The sequence below is a fragment of the Brienomyrus brachyistius genome, chromosome 21 (assembly GCF_023856365.1).
Source record: "Brienomyrus brachyistius isolate T26 chromosome 21, BBRACH_0.4, whole genome shotgun sequence".
NCBI lineage: Eukaryota > Metazoa > Chordata > Actinopteri > Osteoglossiformes > Mormyridae > Brienomyrus > Brienomyrus brachyistius.
Genome location: NC_064553.1, coordinates 9491018 through 9515781, shown reverse-complemented (window position 1 = coordinate 9515781; position 24764 = coordinate 9491018). Strand labels below are relative to the sequence as shown.

General features: G+C 49.3%; 1 protein-coding gene across 1 annotated transcript in view; it reads left to right on the top strand.

The window, feature by feature from the left end:
• Positions 1–24764, top strand: part of wwtr1 (WW domain containing transcription regulator 1) — a 30591-nt gene that overhangs the window by 1348 nt on the left and 4479 nt on the right. Inside the window, exons 2-3 of the mRNA XM_048988494.1 lie at positions 17293–17441; positions 22844–23124. Of these exons, the coding sequence (XP_048844451.1) occupies positions 17293–17441; positions 22844–23124 (430 nt within the window). The remainder of the gene's footprint in view (positions 1–17292; positions 17442–22843; positions 23125–24764) is intronic.

Genomic DNA, 24764 nt, shown 5'->3' with positions numbered 1-24764 from the left:
CATTGCATCGCTTTTGGTTTCCTATTAATATTCACCCCGTAGCGATTAGGCTGTAATCATTTCATCTTACTTTCTAATCACTGCATGTCACATTTGAGAAGTTGCCTCCAGCGGTAACTGATGTTGCATGTGTTTATGGGATGATGAGCAGCGAGGGAGCTAACAGGAAAAGAAGTGGGACAGGAGTTTTTGTGAAGGAGAATGTGGCCCCTGAGAGTCTAGTTTAGGGGTGCTCAATCTTACTCGCAATAGGCTGGTGTGTATGCAGATTTTTGCTGCAATTCCCTAATTAGATTACTAATTAGCGGACTGATTGGCTGAGGAGTCCTCAACCCTGGGTTTGAACAACTGATCTAGAGGTTACCCCAAAAACCTTCACACACACTGGCCCTTTGCGGATAAGTTTGGCCATCCCTACTATAGTTACTGTCCAGGTCAGTGCCGTTACACAGAGTCCATCTACAACTGTTGGTTCATTAAGAAGTACCAGTCTTTGCACCAGTTTGGGTTCCTGCTGGAAGTTCTTACACAGGAATGGACGGCTTTCAGCTGATTTCCATACCGGGTTATCTTCTGTGAAAAATCCCCCGTGTACCTGGGGTGTCAGGTCCCAGGATGTGGAACATGACCCCCTCCCCCCAAGCACTCGATAGGTGCCATACAGGTGCGGGTATTAGTGTCCCTTTGGTGTGGCCGTTTTGTTGCTATCATTCAGCTCCCCAGCAGCACCTGTGGGGTGTGAAACCCAAATCTCATGGTCCACTTCTCACATATAGTCTTAGCCTTATTTACCCAAAATGCATTGAGCCTGTCTTTGATTTAACATAGAGCAGATAGCTAAAGGGGTTCCATTGGCACACGGCAGGTGTGGCAAGTGCTTGGGAAGGAACATGTGACGATAGCCATGGATCATTTGGCTTTTTCAGGGCCTGCTATTGGTTGCTCAGAAGACAGGTGGTCAAAGCACATGTTTCCATTCACTTGCCCCCTGCAGTGTGGGAGTAAAATGGCTTTTTCTGAGCTCTCTTGAGTGGGTATTGGGGAGATGGTTGAACCAGCAAGTATGTGTGTATGTGTATAAGTGTGGTCCAGATATAACTTACCTTGTGGGGACCAAATGCCTCCACAACGTGATGAATATCCATTTTTTTTACACCTTATGGGGACCAGTTTTCTGGTTTAGTAAAAATTTAAAAATTTGTAACTGCAATCCAAAAACTAAAAATGCAAGTCCCCACAACGATATGATTACAGGTCTTTGTGTGTGTGTGTGTGTGTGTGCATCTGGAATGGGGGGGTGGGGGGTGTTGAGCGAGTTAGTCTGTCTGCTTAGGTCTCCGGTAGCATTTTCCACGGAGCTGAAGCATGTTGGCTCCTGTTGGAGCAGTCAGGGCTGGCAAGTTAAGAGCTGAACCTGAAAGCTGAGGCTTGCCCCACCCTACAATTAATCAGTCAGGATAACAAAGTCAGCCTGTCTCTGCAATTACCTTTCCCTCGGTCCTCCGCTCCCACGGCTTGCTTTGAGCTCCTTTCCACACATGCTTGCCGCCGTTCGTGAAAAGCCAAGATTTCCGTCATGTCCACCCCCACATCTTGGTTTCTCTCCATGTCCTCTCTTATGCCACCTGCGGCTGGCATAAGGATCTGTAATTTATAAACTACAGATTCAACAACTCAGCTTTTTAACCAGAATGTTGTGGGTTTGAGTACCAGAAGACGCCATTTAAGTGCTTTAGCAAGACATAGTGTTTTTTTTTTTTTTGTGAAGCTGTCATGGGATAAAAGAACTAAGGGGTTGTGTAATATAGTGTAACTTGAATATTTATGAAACTTGTTTTATCTCAGTGTGGTGATCTGTATGTGTGTGACAGGGCAGCAGGTCCAGACTCAAAATGCATGTGGCGCGCAGGCCCCTCTGTTTTGCACACTTCGGCCAACATGTCCAGACACCTCCCAGCTGGGCCACGAAATTTTCCTGCGCAGCCCAAACAGTCCTCTTCGAAGCCCTACTGGAATGACAGTGGCAGCATCCGTGTCCAATCACCTGTTTTGTTCTGTTGCCGCTCGAAATCGGGGTCTGTGCTCTTGTTGGTCTGTCTGCTTTGGAGGCCAGAATGCAACTGATGCAGGGGAATCTGAGACATCAGCAGGCAGCACAGATATGCGACTCAAACATGTCCAAGCGCTCAGCAGCTGAACTGGACTCCGCCGGGCACGTGGAAGGGGCCAGTAAAATTATCCACAGGTTTCTGAGGAGCTGCAGAAGGGCAGCAAGCTTCTGGGTTTTCCTGTCGTCAACCTTCCCCCGTCCACCAGGGGTGCTGACTTCCGGGTTGTCTCAGACGTGGGGACAGCTTCGAAAGGGCTGAAATTCCCCTGTTTTTGATTGTCCCTGCGAGCCAGCGGAGTCTGTAATTAAGCGTCGTTAAATGCCCTTGTCAGCTCCCAAAGGCATCCTGACTCTTGTTGTCTGGAACCCATTAAACCAGGCCTTGAACGCGTCGCACCCTCCATTTAATTATCATTCACATCCTTTGCATTTTCACGTCAGCCAGCCGCTAATGACGGGAGGGGGGGGAGGGTTGCTGCTTTGTTTTTATCTGGTAAATTTCTGGCCACAGCATAACGCCTTTCTTCCCCGCCGGCCGCACTGAACTTTACGGTGTCCCGGCGCGCAAATGGATATCTTGGGGACCAGTTTGGAAACACGACTGACTGAATGAGGCCGCTCAAGTCACCACTGTTTACAGTAACTGTCTGGCCACCTTCACCTTCTGGGTAAGGAAGCTGCAGGCCAGGTGCTGGAACTGGGAGGATAGTTTGTACTTATTTTTACAGCCACTTCTAGGTCTACTATCTGTCTCTGTCTCAGTCTGTTTCTGCATCTGCCTGCCTGTCTGTCTGGCTGCCTGCCTCTGTCTGCCTGCCTCCCTGTCTGCCTGCTTGCCTCTGTCTGTCTGTCTGTCTGTCTGCCTGCCTGCCTCTGTCTGCCTGCTTGCCTCTGCCTGTCTGTCTGGCTGCCAGCCTCTGTGCCTGCCTGCCTCTGTCTGCCTGCCTCCCTGTCTGCCTGCTTGCCTCTGTCTGTCTATCTGTCTGTCTGCCTGCCTGCCTCTGTCTGCCTGCTTGCCTCTGTCTGTCTGCCTGCCTGCCTGCCTGCCTGCCCGCCTCTCTTTCTGCCTCCCTGCCTGTCTGCCTGCCTCTGTCTGTTACCTTTGCACTGTTGGCCCAAGAAGGACAGTTCATGCAGCCATCTGTTACTCGTCACCGTCAAGCTCAATGATGTGAAAATTGAGACTCCCTGCCTTTTTATGTTTGGTCCATGTGTTCAAAGTAATGGAATGAAATGCTATTACATTTTCCTGCAAAGTCTGTGAGAGCCCTATGGCATCACTTTGCAGGTGTCACACTGACCTGCGGTGTACAAAATAAAAATGGAGCTTCACCATTTGCAGGCGTTTTCCCAACCTGGTCGCGGGGAGCCATGAAATGGCATCTGAGAATAATATTATCAGTGGACTCCAGGCTAAATTCACCGTGCCTCTGAGGTGACTTTATTTTTATTCCCCTTCTTGCAGACACACCTGTAATGTTTGGTCAGCTGCCCCATTAAACCGAAAACGAACAGTAAACTCTCCAGAATGACGCATTTTGAAAATGGCACAGCTTAGCCTCATATAGTTCACTGACCATTATTTTATTCTGCGATATGCCATCATTTCAATGTGTACTATAGGCTGGTGGCAATGCTGAGGAAAAGACATTCAGAATAAATTAATTTTACAAAATAAAAAGGCAGGTTAATTTAGTCCATATGGAAATATTTATGTTTGGTTCAAGAACAGGAGAAAACGTTTATGAGTCTTCCTTAATTCTGGAAGCCCTATATCCCCAGTGCACGAAAGGCTGACTTTTCATTTTAATTAAATCTTGTCTCATACAGGAGGAATTTTTCTGTCCGAATGGACACATCAGCTCCCGCCTGCCCTCTTTGGTTTTGGTTTCACCCTTTTCATTTGTTTTGTTTTTTTGAAGTTTCATTGTGTTTTGTAGCTGCTGTCGTTGTAGACGAAAGCACCGAAAAAGCATAAATCACGACATGGTCGCCGTGTTAGAAAATGTCTCCCCGCTTTGACCTCCTCTGGAGATTGTCGTCTGGGCCCGGCCTTTTCCAGTAAACTCGTTAAACAATGTCTCCCCTTGGCCTGTTTTTTTTCTTCCCTTTTTTTCCTGTGGTGCTGCAAGGATCCACAGTGCCAGGCCTATCAGCACAGCGGCCATGGCAGATGTTTTCGTGAAGACGGCAGCCAGTCTGGAGTTTTCCGTCTGTTTCCCTCCCTCCCGCCCCACGACGGCTTGCGGCCGATCCTTTATGGATCTGCCCGTGGGCCCGGTCCATTGGTCTGCCCAGTATGTGACTTGGACGAGCACAGGAAACCCGGTTCCCCCCTTGGCTCCGCCGGCCAAGCCCTGGTTTGTAGGCCCCTCTCTTGGGACAAGGGCCTCTTTGTACGCGCGGCACGGTGCTCCACTTCAGTCCACTCAGGGAGACTCGCGTGACTCGTCGATCTCAAATATATGGAAGCAATTACATTTAAAGGAAATGTCATGTGAGCTAAGTAAATCCTTTTGGTTTGCGGCCTGCTCCTTTTTGGCCTGAAGATGAGCCTGGGGAACCGACAGCATTGGACAGCTGGGAACTGTATAAATACGCAGAGTTCCTCCTTAGGTGAATGTCAGGCCTCCCTTGGCCTGGATGACCAAATGACTGACCCTGTGATCAAAGAAGTGATCTTCTCTGAGGGGGAATCGGCCACAGGAAGTGGTGAGATCTCACAGGGACTTGCTCTTTCGTTGGAGCAGCAATAGGCAGCGTTATTTCAAGTCCAGATATTATGACCTTCGGCGTTCGAAGCTTCAGCTTTACCTGTAAGCTTTTGTACCCCTTTTGTACCCCTTTTGTACCCCTACCCATACGGCAGCAATGTGTCTGTAACGATGTCACAGGTGAAGCATTGCGCGGTGAAGCCTAGCGCCACATCATTGTTTGTGTGTGTTTACAGGACATCGGCTCCTGGGAGCCCCCCGACCCTGTGACAGCTGATAAACTTTGTTGGGGGGGGGGTATCCCTGGCCACGGCCCACGCAGCACACAGATGTTACATCCAGAGAAGTGGTTTGTTATTTATGATCTCAACAAACGGACCTGTGTCTGCCAGGCCCTGGGTGACATCTGACTTACCGTGACCTTTTGAAACCACAGCAGCCAGCTCTGGGGTACCCTCACTGACCCATAGCCTCTCATTGGCTAGTTGCCCTATGTGGAGTCTGATGATGAACAGATTTATTAAAAAATATTTCAGCAGGTGTATGAGGGATCAGCAGCCGTATATCTTGCCGTTCACCTTCAGACTAAAGCTTCAGAGCGTTTTAAATCTCCTGATATGGTGGATGCTTTTATTCTAAGCAGTGTATAAAAGAAAACTTCTGAAGAAACACATTTGAGGTGCTGAAATCGTCAATGCACCATTCCCGTTTAATCTTACTCTGACTATTGCGGTGCTGTTTACCATGATGGACACACTGTAGCCCCACTTTTGGGGCAGTGGTGGCCTAATGCTTTGGGAAACGGCTTGTGATCGAATGGTTGCTGGTTCGAATCCCCAAACAACAAGGTACCACTGAGGTACCCTGAGCAAGCTACTGCCCCCCAAGCGCTGCTCCCCAGGCACTAAATAATAGCTGCACCCATGGTACGTCACATATGGGTTAAATGCAAAGGATACATTTCGTTATTGTGTACTGCATGCTGTAGTGTGTTATCAATGACAATCACTTCACTTTAGAAAATAAGCAGTATTAATACACACTGTCAGCAACTACAGAACTTGAAAGAATAAATAAAGCAGGATTTGGGTGATATTGGGATATTTAATAAGTTATTAAATAGTTATTCTATTTGAAAGCTGACAGGATCCCATAAAATTGGCAGCAATGTTTGGTTCCTGTATCCCAAACCTCCATAACCGCCCAGCTCCCGTGGGACTCTCATGTGCTCCTGCCTTCATACCTGTGCCCAATTATCACTTTAGGCTGCTTGAGAAGGCAGGATCGATGCTCTGACATCTATTTATGACCTACTACTCAGCTGAATGAACTGGCTCTCGATCATCCATGCGGTCACATGTAAACTCTGGATAAGCAGGGCTCCTTCCTTCTCTCTCTCTCTCTTATCTGCGTTTCGGCACCTCTTTCTTCCCGCACTTTGCTTTTCGGCGACAAATTACAAACCGTTTCCAGGGAGTAATACATGGCCATGTGGGCGCTTGTTTTCTGCAGCAAAGTGCTATTTTCCATCTCCGCCCCCCCCCCCGCCATTCCAGTAAGTAGCTGAAAGCGTCTCAGGATATGGACCTGGTCATTTCCTTTTGTTTCGCTGGAATAATGGCTGATGTGAGGCTCTGTGCTGGCTCACGGGCTTTGGAACGCCGAAACAATAAACATGAGTCAGACTTCAAACGGGCCGCGTGAAAGAAGCCGAAAGCTTAAAAGGGAAGGAGGATAAACAGGATGGGGGCCGGCAGCCGGCGTCCATGACGATTAGCCCCCCCCTCCCCCCCCCCCAATTCGGCTGACGGTCTGCGGCTTAGCAACGCAGTGCGGCTGTTTGTGTGACCGACCGCCAGGCCCCGGGTGCCTGCCATTTCAAAGACTGTGGCCATGCGGGGCCGAATTTAGCTCCACCGTGGATTCTCTGGAAGAGAATGATAACTGAGCCCAAACCGATTTGCTCTAAACAAATATCTCTGCACTGGGGCCTTAAACTAACCGCATGTTTTATGGAAGGCCAGCTGGACACAAAACACGAGCTCCTGGTCCTCACTGTTTACCTGTTTCCAGCTCTTCATCCATCAACTTTTCGCCTCCATCTCACAAAGTGACAATAAACAACTAAAAACGAAGCAGACTGTTCTCTGCTCAGCCTCAGGAGGGAGAAAAGGGGGAAAAACAGTCCTCCAGAGACTAAGTATTGTTTGTACGGCAAGTGTCCTTGACAGCTGTTTCATAGTCAAAATGAACGTAATTATCCTGAAAACAAGTCGCACGACAGTCCCGTGACTGCAGTTCCGCACGGACCACAGCCGCTGCAGCGGTGTGTTTGATTTCCAGAAAAATTGGGACTATTTGCATAGTTCAGCAGCAAAAAGTTCTGGTATCTCTCTTACTGGCGGCTGTTACAGGCAGTGTGACGTCTTGCTCGTGTGTGTGAGTGCATGTGTGTGCATGTTGAACGGAAGACCACTGGAGCATCTGGAGATGGAAGTCTGTTTCCATAGTGACACTTCAGCCCCTCCGTGCGAGTCTGCGCCACATGGGGACATTATGCGTAAGGACCTGGAGCAGCCAGGGCGTGTTCTGCCACTCGACCCGCGGCGGGACATCGGCACAGGCCTCGCTCCCACGTGCCTTCTCTCCCGCTCGGCTGCTCTATTCTTCCCAGCCAGAATGCGAGCCCGAGCTGTGTGGGTGTATTGTTCCTGGTCGGCTGGCCGGATTTGTCATCCCTGCCGTTTCTCTATACCTTTTGGAATTTCATTCACCAGCCCAAAACACAACGTGAGGCTCTGCTCGTCTGGGACCCGGGGGACCAGCAGTGACCGTGGCACGTCACGTGCCGGGGTTGTCGGGCCTCCCTTGGTGCCACGTGGGCTCCCGTCACGTTATTGACTGAGGGAGATGAGCAGGTCTGGCTGGCTCTGCTTGAAGGAGTGCAGGGGCGAAGCCTATCGTGATGCCACTGCTGGTGTGGATGATGTCATCCAACTGAGGTCATTGTCGGCACGGTTAGCGATAGAGTTAGCACTGCTGCACCCCAAACGGCATCAATTATTATTAAAAGGATTAAGGGCTTTGAAATCACTCTGTATGCACTGCCCACTTTTTTCTAGGTCCTGGCCTGAGCTGTAGAGCTGTAGTCTCACAGCCCAGCTGCTTAGCCATGTGACATAACACAGTGCTATTGCTCCCCCCCCCCCCCTCCCCCAAAGGTAGACCACGGTCCAACACAAACTTTGTATCAGTCCATGTCTTCCTTGCATTCAGCTGTCTTCCGATAACACGCCGGGGCTCATTGTTCCTTTGTCGCTCCTGCATGTGACTACAGTTCCTTATCATGGCGAATGTACTCCTGACCTCAAGGTAGAGATCTCTCTGTGATGGTTGTAGCCAGATCCGGTAAAACTGCATAGCTGTGACAGCACCATGAGCCCCTGATTCCAGACCATGATTAAACCGAAGACTGGGTAGAGGAAGTCCCCTCAGTAGTTACTGCCCTTGATAGGTTCCACGCACTAAAATCGCTTGCTTGGTATTGGCTGTATATTTTTCTCTATGGATTCCGGCGAGCCTGGTTAGCACAGATTGGGTACTTAGCTGGAATTGCAATGTTGATGGCTGCCCCATCATAAGTATTATGGTTTTCGTCATTTGTGCTTTGGGTGGATTTCTCTCAACAGAAGATATCTGTCTCTTGATGATTACAACATTATTATTTATATCATTGAACAATAGACGCCTCATTCGATGACTGTTCGGTGCAATATGGAAATGTTGCCCAGCCCTGCTGGAGCGGATGAACCACCTGTAATAATGCGTCAAGATGGAAACCTGCACCACAAAGCAACCGAGGAACCTGGCGAACCCGTAGCTGTGCAATATCTGCACGCTCCACACGTGTCATCGATAAACACACGTGTCCCATTACCCTCGGGTTTGTTGAGAGGTGTGGGGGGGGCCCCCCTGTGAAGTAAACTTGCTGTTGGACCATGGAATTATGGCCCGCTAGACTTCCCAGAAGGGGTCCCAGGAGAAACGACTCTGGGTCGCCAGCCTGTTCCCTGCCAGACTGTTGTGCTCCTGCAGGGGAGAAGGAGGGGTAGTGGAGGGCCTCGGTCCTGGAGGGGGTCATAGAACAGGCAGCAGACATGGTGTCTTTATCTTGAAGGAAAGAGGCTGTGAGGTCTGGCTGTCAGGCCCTATGCCAGATGGTGTTTTTAGTGGCTGGGGTGAGCGATTCCTCGTGGCCCTGTGCAAACAGGGACTGTATGGAAGTTCCTTTCAGGAAAGCGATCCACTGGAAGGGCTTCGATGCATAACCACACCTCCATCGTGTTAGATATTCTCAGCCCCTATGGAGGCACGAGAGATCTTTCAGGAAGGTTTAGCAGGCCACAGGTAAACTCAGTTCGGTTGGTTTGGTCTCATCTCTGGATGAAGAAGACCAAAACTGGGATTCATAAACGAGGGGCTGACCCCTCAAATGTCCAGTGTTAGGCCAGTTCAACCCGTTAGGCTTGACTAAGGTCCTGAGGAGGATTAGCTGTGTACTGAAAAACATCTTATGGTGGTTTGAAATTATTTTTGTGGTCGTGACTCCACCAGCATTAAACATTAACTTAGTTTTGTGCTGGAAGGTGAAGTATTCTTGAGGCAAAAACGCAGTGGAACCCAACAGTATGTTGCCATGGCAGTGGAGAAAATTTGGGCAGCGCTGTAACACCCTTTGTCTGGGCACCCATGGAGGTACTGTTCTGTTTCGACCAGGCTGATCTCCATCCAGGCAGGTCACGTGAGTGACTGGCAACAGAGGCGGCTACTTGCGTTGTTATTGCATGCGTGAGCTAGTTAATGGATGCACTGATCTGGTTGCTGAGCCTTTGGCTCCTTCGAACTTTTTCTATCGGTCATTCCTCTGTACATTCCTCATCATATCTCCCCAGAAGTAAAGTAAGGGCTTCCCATTCCTTCCTGGCCTTTTTTGTCTTCTTCTGTTTTGCAGGCAGGAAAGGTCTCCCCTATCAGAGTGATCGCAGCCTTGACTTATTAGTTGATCTTCGTTATAAAACCCTTTTGCTTCTTTGGCTCACCCAAGAAAATATCATAGCTGTTCACTAAGTGTGGCCACAGAGCTGGGTGGAGGCAGGCCATGTCTTCTCCACCCGCCATTGTGGGGAATTGCATGCAATTTGATACTTAAGGTAAGGCGGGGGTTGGGGGAGAGACCCTCGCAATGTGAAATATGCACTTGAGATGTCATTGTAGGGTACAGTGGTTCATAAATGTGCCAATGTTCAGGATGAATGGTATTCATGAGTGCTTTTGCTGAACATAAAGAGGAATAGTTGGGGTTGGGGGGGGGTCGTTTAGAATGTTCGGCTCGGCACTGAAGGATTCATGCGTATTACTTGAGTCAATCTCACAATTTTCTCTTTGTCTGACTCCGCTCTGGGGTCATAGAGTCTCGGAGTTATTTAACATACTGGGCTCGCTGCCAGCCTTGGCACATTATATCATCAAACATATCTGAAAGGGCTGTTTGTTCCTGAGGATCGGCCGGCCCTGGAAGGCCTAGCAGATAAATGTAGCGGGCGGCACGACCACCAGTGCAGGGCCGGGGCACAGAACATCTCTCTGCGGATGTCCGGGGGAGTCTCAAGAGTCCGGTACGTGACTGTAGTGACGCTAATGCCGTTAACGTGTCTCTGAGGATGGACTGGATGTCGAGTGGAGGGCTCTCTGAAGATGATCCATGGGAGCTCGAGTGACTGCTGGCTTTAAAGTCCTTTTTTTTTTTAACAAAGAAGAATTCGGAAAAAAACAACAGCTAATCAGAAGGCTGGGAGTGCTCTCTTTCTCTCTCTCTCTCTCTCCGCTGGATCCCTGACAAGTGGGTGGTATGATTTTGGGTTTTGAAATTTGACAAGGGGGACTCTTGGCCGACCCAGGAATGCTCGCTCTGCTTCTTCGCCCTGAAATATTTATTCAGCAGTAAATTTAAGTACGTCGGACTGAGACTTTTTAGCTTGTCTTTAGCTAGCTGCGTGGTTTTGGGTGCGGAACGGCTCGAGCGCATAGAGATTTTGCTGCTGTGGGCCAATGTCCTGTATAGCTCATACCTGGAGCGGCTCCCAAGGCTCCCCAGTGACTGAGTGAGGCCAAGAGATCAGTGTCACAACTATAGTTAGCCAGCAGCTGCTCAGGGTCTGGCCGTCTCTTCCCACAGCTGTTTCAACCGGTAACAGGAGTCTCCCATAGTGCTTTGCAACAGCTGAAGAAGGGCCCGTCTAATACCATGTCCCACCCATAAAATAAGCATCCAAAGCTTACACTGAAACTTATGTAGCCGCCATCTTGGTTTTGTTGCGCAAGTTGTGTCTTTATTTATTATTTATGTATGGTCTAGTCCATAGTCATGTCTTCAGCTAAATGGCTTCTACTTGTACAGAATTCCACCTTAAACTGTCTACCAAAAACAGTGGCCATCATGACAATTCCAGATTGGTTTTACATGGGGGGGGGGGGGGAGTGGGCCACAGCATTGCTCTGACAGCCTCCTGGCACCGAGGCCTTCTCAGCTTCCTCTCCGTCTTCATGCTCCCCCAGGACCTGCCAGGATGTCGGATGGAACTGGCTATTATTAGCAACACATTCTGTTTCCTGCGCTCCAGCCCCCCACTACCCCCACCCCCCATTTGGTTTTCCAGGGGGGCCCTCCCCCTACATTCTTTAATTGCGTTGCATGATTCTGATTCCAAAATTTCCAGCTGCCATTCTGAAACGTGTATCAAAAATCTGCCAAGTGGGAATCTCAGTTCTGTTCCGTCCCTCGGACCCTTCATTTGGACAGTACCGATATCTGCTCGGGCTATCGGTAATAGAGCATCTATCGAAATATCAAAACACTTCTGACTACATGTTAATACAATGTAATTGAATAGGGAAACAAATCAGTTGCGTCATGCAACCTTTTAGCTGAGTCATGTGATCTTTTGGCCACATTAGTTTGGTTCTCTGGGCACCTTAAGGGTATGTCACTCTTAAGCTGGGAATGAACTACCCTACCTGATGAGGTCAGGATGTCAGTCCCCTCACAGTTGGTACACACACTATGGAACAGCCCCCCCCCCCCCATGCTGGTTTTTGTCCAATTTGAGGTATTAAGAAAGGTATTCTTAAATGTGTGTGTGTGTGCATGTGCGTGAGTGTGAACAAGGGCTCCTTCAATGGTAGCATGCTGACTAAGGACGTGTAACCCTACTCTCAAGGGTTCAAGTGCCTGTCATGCTCTGCTGTTATACCCTTGAGCTGAAGGATTTAATGTGAATTGCTTCGGTTGAATACCCAACTGTATTAATAGGCAAAGCTGTGTTATTTTGGACATTATCGGCAGAGGTGGACATTTCAGGTCCAGAAAGTAAAAATCCAGACCAAGATTTTGTTTCAACCAACCAGTTAAGTACTCTTTGACTGTGACTCTTTAGTTTCAACTACTGGTTCAAACAAAATATTGGTCTGGATTTTTGTTTTATGGACCTGAAATAAAAATAGGCGAAGGGGAAGTTAAATGCAAGATGCAAAAATACAAGCGAGTGTAGCAATTGCATTTGATTTTTGGGTTTACTCCATGTACATATCCCAGCATGAGTGTGTATATGACAGCATGAATAAGAAAATTATATTTATATCTAATGGCTTTCGTGGGGACCAAGGAAACAAAGGTTGTTGTCCCTGTTTTGCTTTTACTCGTGTATCCTGGTGGGGAGTTTTTTCTGAAGAATTTTATTGTCAGTGTAATCCTGTGCTGATTCAAGAGCAGTTATCCCTCGTAAAAGCTGTCAATCCACTGGACACAAGCCGAGAGCTTTCGTCGCTAGGTAACCGGCTGTGCTTGGATGTTGCCTGTTTTGGGACAGGATGTAGCCTGCCGTAGTAACAGCAACAGGCACGGACATTTAAGCACTATGACAGCTGCGCGTTTCTTCTCAACCTGGGTCTTCGACAGCACTTTATTTTTAGCTGTCAATCTTACGTTCTTTGCATTCACTCGTCTGCTTGTAAAGACAACAGAAAAATGCCGTCGCATGAAAAACAGTCAGCAATATTTAATCTTCTGACAAAGATGCTTCTCATATATGGAAAAATATCTGCCGTTTTCTTATTGGAAACCTGGTGGCAGATCATCTTAAGGTATTAGGTTCGACGTACTTGGCCCTCTGGTTCTTTGTTTCCTGTAAATGATGCTGCTTGGAATGAGTGAAGTGGGCCTGATTAGCGTGTTCTCAGGCTTTAGTAGAAATGACTTTGGAGATCCGAGGTATTCAGTTTCATCTTGTATAAGCCTGCTGGTGTGTATTACGGACCAGCGGATCGAAACCTACGTGGGTTACGCGAGCGACGGTGCTTCCTTGTTAGGCTGGTGTGGAGCGTATTTAAAATGACAACCTGTCTTCCTTGGGACAGCTGGTCAACCCCGACTGACTGGTGTCAGGGCACTGGGAATCACTGGAAAAGTGTGGCCACATGGGACTGGCTGCGGCCTAGCAGCTGCTCAGGCCCTGCCCTCTCCCACCGCTTTCACACGGCCCCCGTATCTTCTGCTGACCGCACGAATCCCATAATCCGTTCTCTGCGTGCGACCCCCCCCCACACCCGGTTAGTGCTGCAGGGCTTGCGTGAAGCCTTGTCTTCCAGAGTGCAGAGTGATCTCCGGGCCCATCGTGGGATCCAGGGTTAACTGGGATTTGAACGCTTCCCCCGGACGCGGCTCGACAGACCCGTAAACATCTGTTTGCCCAGTTCTGCTCCCCAGCAAGCCTTCACATGCAAAGCCTGATCTGTTTTCAAACTGGATCCACACATGGCCGCCTAAACGGAAGAAGGGGGGGGGTGGTGGCTGGTGGGGGTCGTGGAGGGGGGGAGGATACTCTGTAGTCAGTGCTTCGATGGAACAGGCCAAGCGAACGAGGAAGCGTGCTGAGCTCAGTGAATGTTTGTGTGTGCGTGTAGGGGGCGGTGGTTGGGGGGGTGGGGGGTTGGAACCCTGACAAAGGCTTAAGTGCTGTTTTTCCACTGCACGGCTCCAACAGGAAGCCCTCTGCAGAGGAGCCTTTGCGCGTCTGGCTGCCTGACAGTCCCAGTGTTGTTCCAGTCCCAGTCGGCCAGACGGTGCTGCTGTGCTCGTCCCACATAAACACCGCCACGCGATGAGGACCTGCCCGCTGGCTCACGTGTCCACTTGTTTTTTTTTCTTCTTCCTTTGCTTATTCCATCGAAACACAATACCTGTCCTCGTACGGCAAGCTCACAGAGTCAAAAGGTGTTTTGTCAGGAAAACAAAATAACTTGCCCTCTTTGACGTAAAGAGTTTTTTTGTTCCTCCCGGCTTTCCGTTCTGATCGCTCTTTAGTTCCTAATAACTACGCCCCCCCCACACACACACACACACACAGACACACACACACACACACACCAAGGTAAGGCTCAGGGTTTGTAGGGACATATAGCGGGTCCCTATTGGCGGAAAGTGAGCCATCTGTGTTTGGTTCTCTGTCATCTGAAGGGTCCCTGCATTCAGTCTCCACTCATGGGAATCCCAGCTGCCTGGAACCTGTGTCAGGTCCCTGGCCGGGGACCCCGTCTGACACTCTCTCTACAGCTGCTGGACACCTACCCTCCCTGAGACCGAGGCCGTCCTCAGCCCACAGACACGGCGGTGACCTCGGCACGGCACGAGCCTCTAACACCCCCCCCCCCAAGATCATTCTGAAGGATCATATAATCCTCCCTGCAAATTAAGTAACAAGGTAGTTGTGCCTCACTCAACCATGTGAGTTTTTTTTTACACCACCTCAGGGTACGTGGTCGTCGAAGCTGGTGGGCTATTTGCTGGTCTTGGACCCTGGGGAGTGGGGGGGGTGGGGGTGGGGGTTATAAAGTTGGTAGCCACCACCCTTTTTGTTGTTCATATAGAAACACAAACTGGAGAATTGCAACAGTTGGGTTATTGCTCAAAGACATGGAGGCCCTTACGCATCCTGGTTGCATAAAAGAGCCAAAAATGACCGTGTGACGGAGGCCTTGCGGCGAGTGGGATGATCCGGTTGGTGGCACCCTGGGGCGGGCGTGTCGGACAGCCACAGCTCCCTGGTCTGCCGGGCCCTGCTGAGTCACGTGAGGCACCCCACCCACTCGCGTGCCACCTGGGGAACATGTAAAGACGTCGCGTTCGTCGGCAACACTTATGGCGCAAGCAGGAAGTAATTCACATGGGCGTCATGGGTGACGGCCTTCATTGACTGGCGTTATCTGCTTTTCAATGTCCTCAATAGTTTAATTAAGGAAAAATAAAGAGGAAGATCAATAATAAGATCAATTAAATGTTCGTTTTATTAGCATATTAGTATATTTGCTTGTTGATATTTTTAGGTATTGTGCCCTAAGACAGGCCCCATATGACTCTGTACTCAAATGTTGATTGGATGCATGGATGGATGCATGGATGGATGGGGAAATGAGTTTTATTAAGATTATTTAAAATGTTTTGTTTTTGAGTATTATTAATATACCTTATGACTACAGAATCCGCCATCTCCTCAAATGCGGCACATTTCTCGCTGAACATGGAAAGAAAACCAACCTGCTTTTACTGTGTGTGTGTGTGTGTGTGTCTGGTCCAGGTATGCCTTACCTTGTGGGGACCAAATGTCCCCAGAACATGATGAATAAACTTTTTTTGCCTTATGGGGACCTCTGCAATCAAAAAACTAAAAATGCCGAAACTCTTGCATTTTATTGGGTTGCTTATGGCTAAGGTTAGGGCTGGGTAGGGGTTAAGGTCGTCATGGTTAGCATTAGCGTTTTTCCCATAGAAATGAAGATATGATTACAGGGCTGTGTCTGTGCGTGCGTGTGTATGAGTGTGTCAGTGCACATGTGAGAGTCACTGAAAAGGAATCTGGCAGTCAGGACCAGCGAGAGGCTTCCCTCCCATATCGCTTGGCCGTACCGAATCTGTAAGTGGAGCTGCCGCGATTTCTCCAGCTGGCTTTTTTTTTTTTTGGCTCTGATTCTATTAAACACTTAAGTTAATAGCAGCATATAGTATTTAATAACCTTTTTGCACAGAAAGTACAGTTTAGCTGTTGTTTAAAGCAGGAAGCCTGTGATTTTGGCCTCTTCCTAATGAATCCCAGAACGCAGAACCGTCCTCATTGTGCTTTCTTTTCCGGGTCTCTCTCAGCATGGTGCGTATGGGGGGAGTTTTAGACCCCAAGCGCCGCTTTAACGATGGTAGGCGCTTTTTTATTTAATTATTAATTTATGATTCTTTTTTTTTTTCTTTTTTTTTTATTTGACCGTGTTGAGAGAAATGCAGGCTAGCTGGAATTTCACGCTCAGCTCAGTGACGGGTTAGCCCTGGGTGTGTACTGGGGGAGGAGGGAGGATCTGATAGGACCTGACAAAAAAGAAATAAGACCGTTGGTTATTTCAGCTGAATCCTTTTTCAGTTAATTAATCTAACCAGTAATCACACACACACACACCCCCCCCTCCCCCCCCCCGCGCACACACCCACACCCACGCTTTGGGGAGGAGACAACTGTGGGTATAACAGGGCAAATGGATGAAAGACGACAGAATCACAACAGGTTGCCTTTTGTGTGGCTAACCCTAAACTCCCACAATCCCCCTCATGACGAGGCCCACTGGGTGTCAGTCCGCCCTCCCCCTCCCCTGCCCCCCCCACCCCCCACCCCAGCCGCCCACGCATGCAGGAATTTCATTGGGACTTAAATAACACACCATCTCTAATTCTCTCAGTCCCGAACCCATCTTTCCCAGCGTTGTGCAGACGCTTGTATTTCACACCCGCATGCCTGTCACAGGCATATAAACCTTGGCTTCTGGCCGATCCCTGTTTATAAGGTAGATGGCACACACCATTGCAGTGCCCCCCCCCCCCCCCCCCCCCACCTTCTACAAGGCCCCAAGCTCATTCGCCTGGTTTAATAAAAATGTGGGGCCTTTACTTGCTCAGTCCCTGCTGCTTGATTGATCACAGGCCAGTATTGTCTAATAGTTAGGCGGTTGGTGTGGTACAGGCTACCAGAGATGACAGCCCTGTGTAAGGAGCCAGTGACAGAAGAGGAGGCTGATTGGTTATTTGTTTTCATATCGTATTCGTTACCATTTGAAGCACTCGATAAACAATAATTGAGCACTCTGTTGTCTCAGAGCTTCTCAAACGCGCTGCTTTGTGTGTCCTCATTCAGATCCGTATTGAAAATTTGCTGTCCATCCAAAACATCCATCCATATTCACATCGGGTTGGGCAGGAGGGGGGAGTGGTGCAAAAACAGCTGGCAGTGAAAGTATCCATTGAGAAATGAATCTAGCTCGAAGATCGGAAGATTGACCCCTGCTCTGCCCCTGCCCCCTCTTCTCTCTCCCACACAGCCATGTAGATAAAATCACCACATGGCAGGACCCCCGTAAGACCATGACGGCTGCCATGCACCAGATGAGCCTCCATGGCCAGGCCCCTGCAAACCCCAACCCTGGAGTGGCCCAGCAACGCTCCATGGCCCTATCGCAACCCAACCTTGGTAAGTACCACCACCTAGCCCCTAGGGGGAGCTCTCATTCTTCCTAAGGATACAGAAAAGAATCATTTGTCTGTAGCATTCTTGTGCGGGTGATGATTTAAATTTTTTTTGGGGTGAGACTACTTCTGTTCCAAAATTACTGCCTAGCTGAGATAGATGCGCATCATTGTTCCCGTCGGCCTGCTCTATGCAGACGATCACCGCTGCTCCTTTAAGGGACAGCAGGCGATGACCTCGTCTACTTATAAAAACTGAAAAATAAAATCCTGTTCCACAAGCTCAAGTTGCACACTTTTTCCCATTTGCCAAGCTTATAAGGAAGTATTTTACTTACGAGCAAAACGTCGCCGGTTTAAATACCAGGAGTGGCTTTCGGCTAGTGATCGACCTGAATCATTCCAGCTACACTCTGCTCTAGACAGAGGGAATCTGGGCTCTCTCCTGGATTTTACTTTCTGATGGATGCAGCAAATACCAGTTTGATGGCTTGTTCTCCGTTAGGACCTGTTCTGATGTAGCTGCGGACTGACGCTTGTCCCATCAGGCCGGCTTCTGGGCAGACAGAGAGGTGTTTTTTGTGGTAGATCAGCCTCTGCTGCCCCTGTCGTTTGGCTGTTGGGTGACCTTTCAGTTGTGCACTTTGAGGCTCTGTGGCATCTCTTGGTGGTAGATTGACCCTGGTTGTACAAGGGTGCTTTTAAGGAAGGAGGTGACCTAGAATTGACATGATTGCTCAACTAAACTGGATATGTTGATTTTTAAAAGGCATTGAATAAAATTAGCCTTTTTTCGATTGTTTAGTAATGGAGCAAGGAGGATGGGTCATTGGGGAAAAGGGTCCAAATAAAGAGTTAAATCCCCACCAATGTGGAAGCAGTTCACACTAAAAGTAAATAAAAACGCAGTCATCTGCCAATCAGACCGTGACGGAGGTCGACATTCCTGGAGATGCAAATCACTTTGCTGAGAGTGGGCACTGATTCGAAAGGAGTACAGGCGAAGCGGAGAGGATTGACAGTGGAGTAAACCGCTCGGCACGCACGCCTGCGGAGATTCAGGCGTTTGCGTGAGGCTCAGATGCATGCAGCTTGCTCCCGGCACCATGGGAGCGGACCGAGTGAAAGGCCTTGGCCACTGGCGGGTTGAACCTGTTCACCTCACGCCTTCGATTCGCCGCCCCTGCGGATTGCCTCACCTCAGCAGGCGAGCCCAAGCGAAGGTTTCCTTGCCTCTGTACAGCGCCGGCTGTTTGTTCTCCCGCGGCCAGTACAGCAGATCAGTACCAAATGCGCCCTCGTTGCTCGTCATGACGAAATGGAAAAGAGGTGCGTCGCCGCACTGCTGCCAGGGAGGAGTGCCTTCCTGTGTCGTGTCAAAAACAGCTGAAGGACAAACAGATGTTTTTGGAAGCCAGTGGTGGGGGGAGATTTCCTGTGTGCCATAAGTGCATGTGTGTGTGTGGGGGGGGGGGGGGGTGGTGGGGGTCGCCATGGTCGGACAGGGCAGGGAGGCAGCTAGGACTGGCGGGATTTCCGTCGGACTCGATGGACACTCTCACAGGGCCGGTAATTCTAGATTTGGCTTTCCCATGGGCTGGGACTAACCCTTCCACTGATCCTGATAGAATCCCTCATTATAAGAAATGGATCCACGTGAAGGTGTTCATGTTCAAGGATGAAATCAGAACCACGGCTGTTTTAATAGGCGAATAAGGTTCTGAGGTTAAAAACCTCCCACTTCTTAAATAATATTGAAAAATGGCTCATTTCATGTGACCTGCAGCCCATGTTTATGCCAAAAACCCAGTTTATTATATCCAACCATGTTCTGATCCAAGTCAGAATCAGAAAGATCTTCATTGGCCAAATATATGCAACATACAAAGTATTTGCTTCAGTTCAACGTATGACACGCAGTCCAGTTTTAAAGCAATTCAGAAGTATGTACACATTCAGTTTTACTCATACTTTTTACCTATACTTTTTACACTAGACTGTGTACTGCCACTCGGAAACAGCAGGAGATGTTATATAGGGTGAGAGAGAGAATGCAAGATGTTCTGATGGACAGTTGTAATCCCTCCAGAGGACCTAGATTTTTCATTTCCTTGCACAACATCTACTCCTGCCGTCTTGGTTTAAAAGATTTCTTCTTACTGGACGTACAGAGCCTGCCGGTTAGTGTGCATAATCCAGCAGTACAGCCTTTATGAATCAAATGAGATGTTTGTGAGACTAAGAACAATCCCTGCTTAAGGGTGCAGTCACAGACGAACATGACCTCAGGACATATCCACATATGACCATCAAAACATTAAGTCACTCTTTGTTTGAGGTATATGATACGCGGTCACGTGACATCAGGTAGACCAACAGGAACGAACATGTCACGCTATGTTCCATCGGCCCTCTAACATGAGCTGGTGCAGTGATCTGAAAGGGTCAGAAGGCTCTTCACACACGTCGAGACTGATAACCCAAACCATACCTCAACACGGGGAGGCTGCACCAAAAAGCAAATCCAAAAAACATCCACCAACAAACCATGCTATCATCGACTTTTGTGGCTCGTAAGAATGTCAATGTCAGCCTTGGTCTTCAAAGCATGTTTACGTCAACCTGGGGAGTCTTTCCCAAAAGCAAAATTGCTCCAGGCCGATTCACACCAAACTCAAGCCTCGATCTCAAAACCTCACACTAGCTGTAGCTTGCTTCCTCAGCGACACCGCCCTATCGCTTACCCCATTAGTGTCAGCAGGATCACACAGATCCCTTGAGCCCACACACATATGGCGACCCCCCCCCCCCCCCACTCCATCTCATTTACATCTACAGTATTGCGCCAGCCCGCACCGTGGTCACATCAACCTTGGGACACAACCCTCCATACAACAGGCATAAAATAGTGGTGGGAGAGACTGAGCGGAGAGGGTTGCGATGGCTAGGGACTACAGGGTTCTGGAGCTACAGGATTCCTCCCCCAAATTAGGAGGAGACATACACGGGCCTCTGGGGGCCAGTGGCTCCTTCCCGCACAGCACTCTGATGACTCAGCAGTGAGAATTCAACTGCTGGCTGCCTTCTGACATTCGGCTTAGCTCACTGCCAGCAGAGACATTCCCCTGCTCTCATCCTCTGACCAATTCATTTGCGTGCATGTACAGGTTTCGCAAACTTTTACGGTCCCGGTAAATTTTGCGAAAGGGCGATGAAGGCGGCGATGAAACAGATGGGATGATTGTTCCTACGGTGCACTTTGTTTAAGAAAAAAAAAACTGAAAGTGTGTACCGCGTGAACAAGAATGAATCGAATCTGTGCGAGATCACACGCCCTATCAGCTGGGCGTTAATATCTGCCTTGATACACCTGTTCCTACATATTTCATCGTTTTATCTTTCCTTCTGTTGGTAACCTCAGGAGCCCCCTGCAAATCATACCCAGAAGAGTCCTGATACCTTTGTGTGAGGTTCATTATTTTGCTTTGTTCAAAATTGATTATTGTGTCGATATAATATGGAAGCTTTTTGTCGCCCTGTTGTCTTTCTACCCTCCCCCACGGTTAACAAGGTAGATTCCAGAAAAATCATCTCAAACTGTCAGACAGCCCTCAGCCGCGTCCTGATTATTGGTCAGTGCGGTGGCACGCCAGCTGTCCTCATTTTTTTGTAGCATTTCCTGAGTGCTACGGCGAGCTCAAGGCCTGTCTGGGCTGCCCAGGGACCGCCTTACACCTTGCCTTTTCCGGTTTCCCCTCCCCCGGGCCCCCAGCTGTCCCAGATTCTCCAGCATTTCCAGGCCCCTGGAGCCGCGGGTTGGGCGACGGCCCCCCGGACTGGCCCTGTGCGTGAGAAGTCTGGGCGCGCAACTTGCCCAGAGATAGCTTGTGGGCTGTTCTTGGCTGTCCCCCTCCCCTGATTTGAGGGAAGCGTTGTTGTGAGTGGGTTTTGCTGTCGGTCTTTTAATGCACAACAGATTTTGGTGGCGGCGAAGGCCTTTCTGTTACCGTATTGGGTGGCTGACGCTGTTTTCAGGGACATAAATAACAGGTTTTTGTTGGCAAAGCTGTTGTTGTTAAACCCTCTCCTTTTGGCCCTCCCTTTTGTACTCTCCCTTTCCTCCCCCCACCACCCCCCCCCCCCACTGTCCTCCCTATCTGCCCCCTCCCCTCCTCCCCCATTTCTTCTCCCTCCATGTCGTGACTAAGCCCCAAGTCGGGCGAGGGAACGCTGGACCGCACTCTGCTGGTTTGGTGAACATGTGTTTCTTATCACATCGGGCTGGGTGACAGCCCGCCCGGGCTTGGGGGGGGGAGTGAGGCAGAGACGGACCTAACCTCGCACCGAACCAGCTGGGCCGCCTGCCCTCTCTGGGGTGAAATGATCATAACTTTACTGCACGGGGGTTTGGTTGCGGAGGGGGGGGGGGTGTAAGGGGAAAGCTTGTTGTCCACCTGCATGAGAAGGGAACATATGACCCCTCTGTGGGGTCGGGGGGAGGGTGTCTTGGAGGCTGGATGTGAAGGCGGTTGAGTCTGTTCTTTTGTCGTCCTAGATGTAAATCATGAGGAGCGATCGCTCACCGTTGAAGATACAAAACAAATGTATTTGCCAGGCCGTCAATGTAAATAAAAATTGCTCTTAATGACTTGCCTTGTTAAACAAAAAATAATGATAATAAAAAAATTGTAACGCTCGTTAGACAGACTTTTTGTCCTGGGCAGTATTTTTAACAATTGTATTCAACAACTGTGTTCCGATTGTATTCAATTCGACTATTGTGTTCCGATTTAATAACTCTTCTCTGAATTCAGCATGATTGAAGTGGTCTGGTAAAGAGACGGTTCATTTAAAGAGCAGGGTAACAAAGCAGGATTTCCCAGTTAGCTGGATAATGTGGACACTGTCCAATGGGAAGAGAGGTAAGTGACATTCCTGTTGGATAATCTTTACATTTGGCTTAAGTTATCTGGCTAATGAAGAAATCCTGCTTTGTGAAATACCCTTCAGAATTCTGGTGGTGTAAATGTGCGAATGCTCACATGCATGCTTATAGATCTGTGCAGGGCCATTCAGACACATACATGCGGACTCCAGGAGGCTGGTTAGGGGGATGCTGAGTAGCGGTTGTTGTTTTCCCTCTTCGCTGCTTTGATGAAGACTTTGCGTTACCTCGACAGGTCTTGTCTATTAGCCAAATACTGTAGACTAGAGGAAGCTGTAGCAGAACATGCATAACCATGCGTCACGGTATTGATATTCTTAATGCTGACTATCACTAACTGCTTTCCAGTAACTGAGCCTTGATGGATTCCCCCCTTTAGGTACTTATCCAAGGAGCTCCACGGCAGAAATGCATATTTGTGAAGCTGAAACTCTATCTCACACCTCTGCTTTAATCAACAGTGATGTCCCACCATCACCAGCAGCAGCAGCAACACCAGCCACACCAGCATCAACATCAGCACCAGCATCAGCACCAGCACCAGCAAGCTCAAGCCCAGACCTTGGCCTCCAGCAGCCCAGTTTCCCCACAGAGCATCCAGCAACAGAATGCCCAGGTTGGCCTCATGAGTCTCCCTAACCCTCTGACCACCCAGCAGCAGCACCAGCAGAAGATGAGGCTGCAGCGGATCCAGTTGGAGCGCAAGCGCATACGGATGAGACAGGAAGAGCTCATGAGACAGGTAGCTTATCCGCCCTATAGGCCGCTAACCAATAGGTTGAGAGGCTGATGAGACATATAGCCAATCCGAGCAGAGAACTGATGATGGGGCGGTTAGCCCATCTGCCGAGACGCCGATGAAGCAATGGCACAGCCTGTATTGTGTGATTGCTCTTCACAATGGCTCTGCCATCGACTTCCTCTCCTGGCCGGTGGAGATAACACAAAGACAGTGGGTATTTGTATCGGGAGTGTACAGTTTATCACCCGGGTACAGGAAATGGGGGGTGGGACATGGACACATGACACGGAAACACACAGACACGTCCATGAGAAACTTTCCGGTTCATTTTCCAAAACAGTGATTCCTATCGTGGCCCTCAGCCTGTGGCCCCTGTGCCCTCAGCTCTGCTCCCAGATGTCCTGTTAAAGTGCTTTTTGTTTGTTTATCCTATGGCAGGAACACCGCACCATTAAAATACCCATTTAGTCATCTCCTCTTCCTTATGCCGATGAATCAGGCAGCTGCGTTTTCCAGGGCTGTGGCAAAAGCACATCCAGAATGATGTCGGCAAGGCCGGAAAGCAAGACCACCTCAAACTTTTTAAATCCATTCTGGACAGCTTGGGGTTTTCAAGCGACAGACCGTAACTCAGGAAATGGTGTCGCGTCCCAGAACATGCTCCTCATCAAGGCAGCAGCACCTTCAGGGAGTTACGCAGCTGGGTGTCTGCAGAAAGCCCACACAAGCAGGCAGTTTAGGTGGAGTGGGCATGGTGTGGCTGGCTGCAGGCCCACAAAGCCCCCTTTCACAAACAGACGTTATCCTTGGTGTTTAGAGAAGGGAGCGTGCTGACGTCCAGCAGTTACCTCACTCGGGAGGTGTTTATCTTCGGCAGGAACACTTGGCTTGCCGTTAGAGGGGAAGTGTCTCAGACCTGCTCTCCAGCCCAGTCCAGCCCACCACGGCGCTCCTGCTTCCTGACATCCACGAAGTTATCCACGATTCCCCCGGTCCTGCCCCCGTGACGCCCATGAGTAGCTTTTAGCCAAGCAGCCCATCAGTTAAAATCTGGCGGAAGGCACTTTTGAGGACGCCCGGCTCTATCCTCACACTGTGTTCGACCGAGAAGTAAACTTAGACATCCCATCTTGGCTCGCCCTGGCCGAAAACGCACAGCTGTGTTTAACAGAGACAGGCCCGGAAGAACGACGGACGTGGCGAGCGTCTCATTTGAAGCCTTTCTGTCTACCCAAAGCTGGCTTTGCAGTGTGGGGCCTTGTTTAACATTACTTCAAAGATAAAACTGAGGTGTAGCTCAGCAGGTTAGGATCCCATGTCTGCGACCAGAAGGTTGTTGGTTCAATTCCCAGAAGTAGCTGACTGATGTCACCACTGGTCCCCTGAGCAAGGCCCTTAACCCCCAATCACTCCAGCAACTGGCTGAACCTGCTTTTTCAAAATGTATGTCACTTTGGATAAAAGTGTCTGCTTAATAAGTGGTAGGTTGAGTATAAGAAACGACTGAAAACTGGAGTGGCTTTTAACTCTGTTGACTTCATTCAAATGTCCAAGAAAATCCACTTGAAGAGGATAGCTTGTCTGCACACATACCAGTGAATACAGCACCTCCCTATCCCACGATGCTGCTCGCCGTCCTG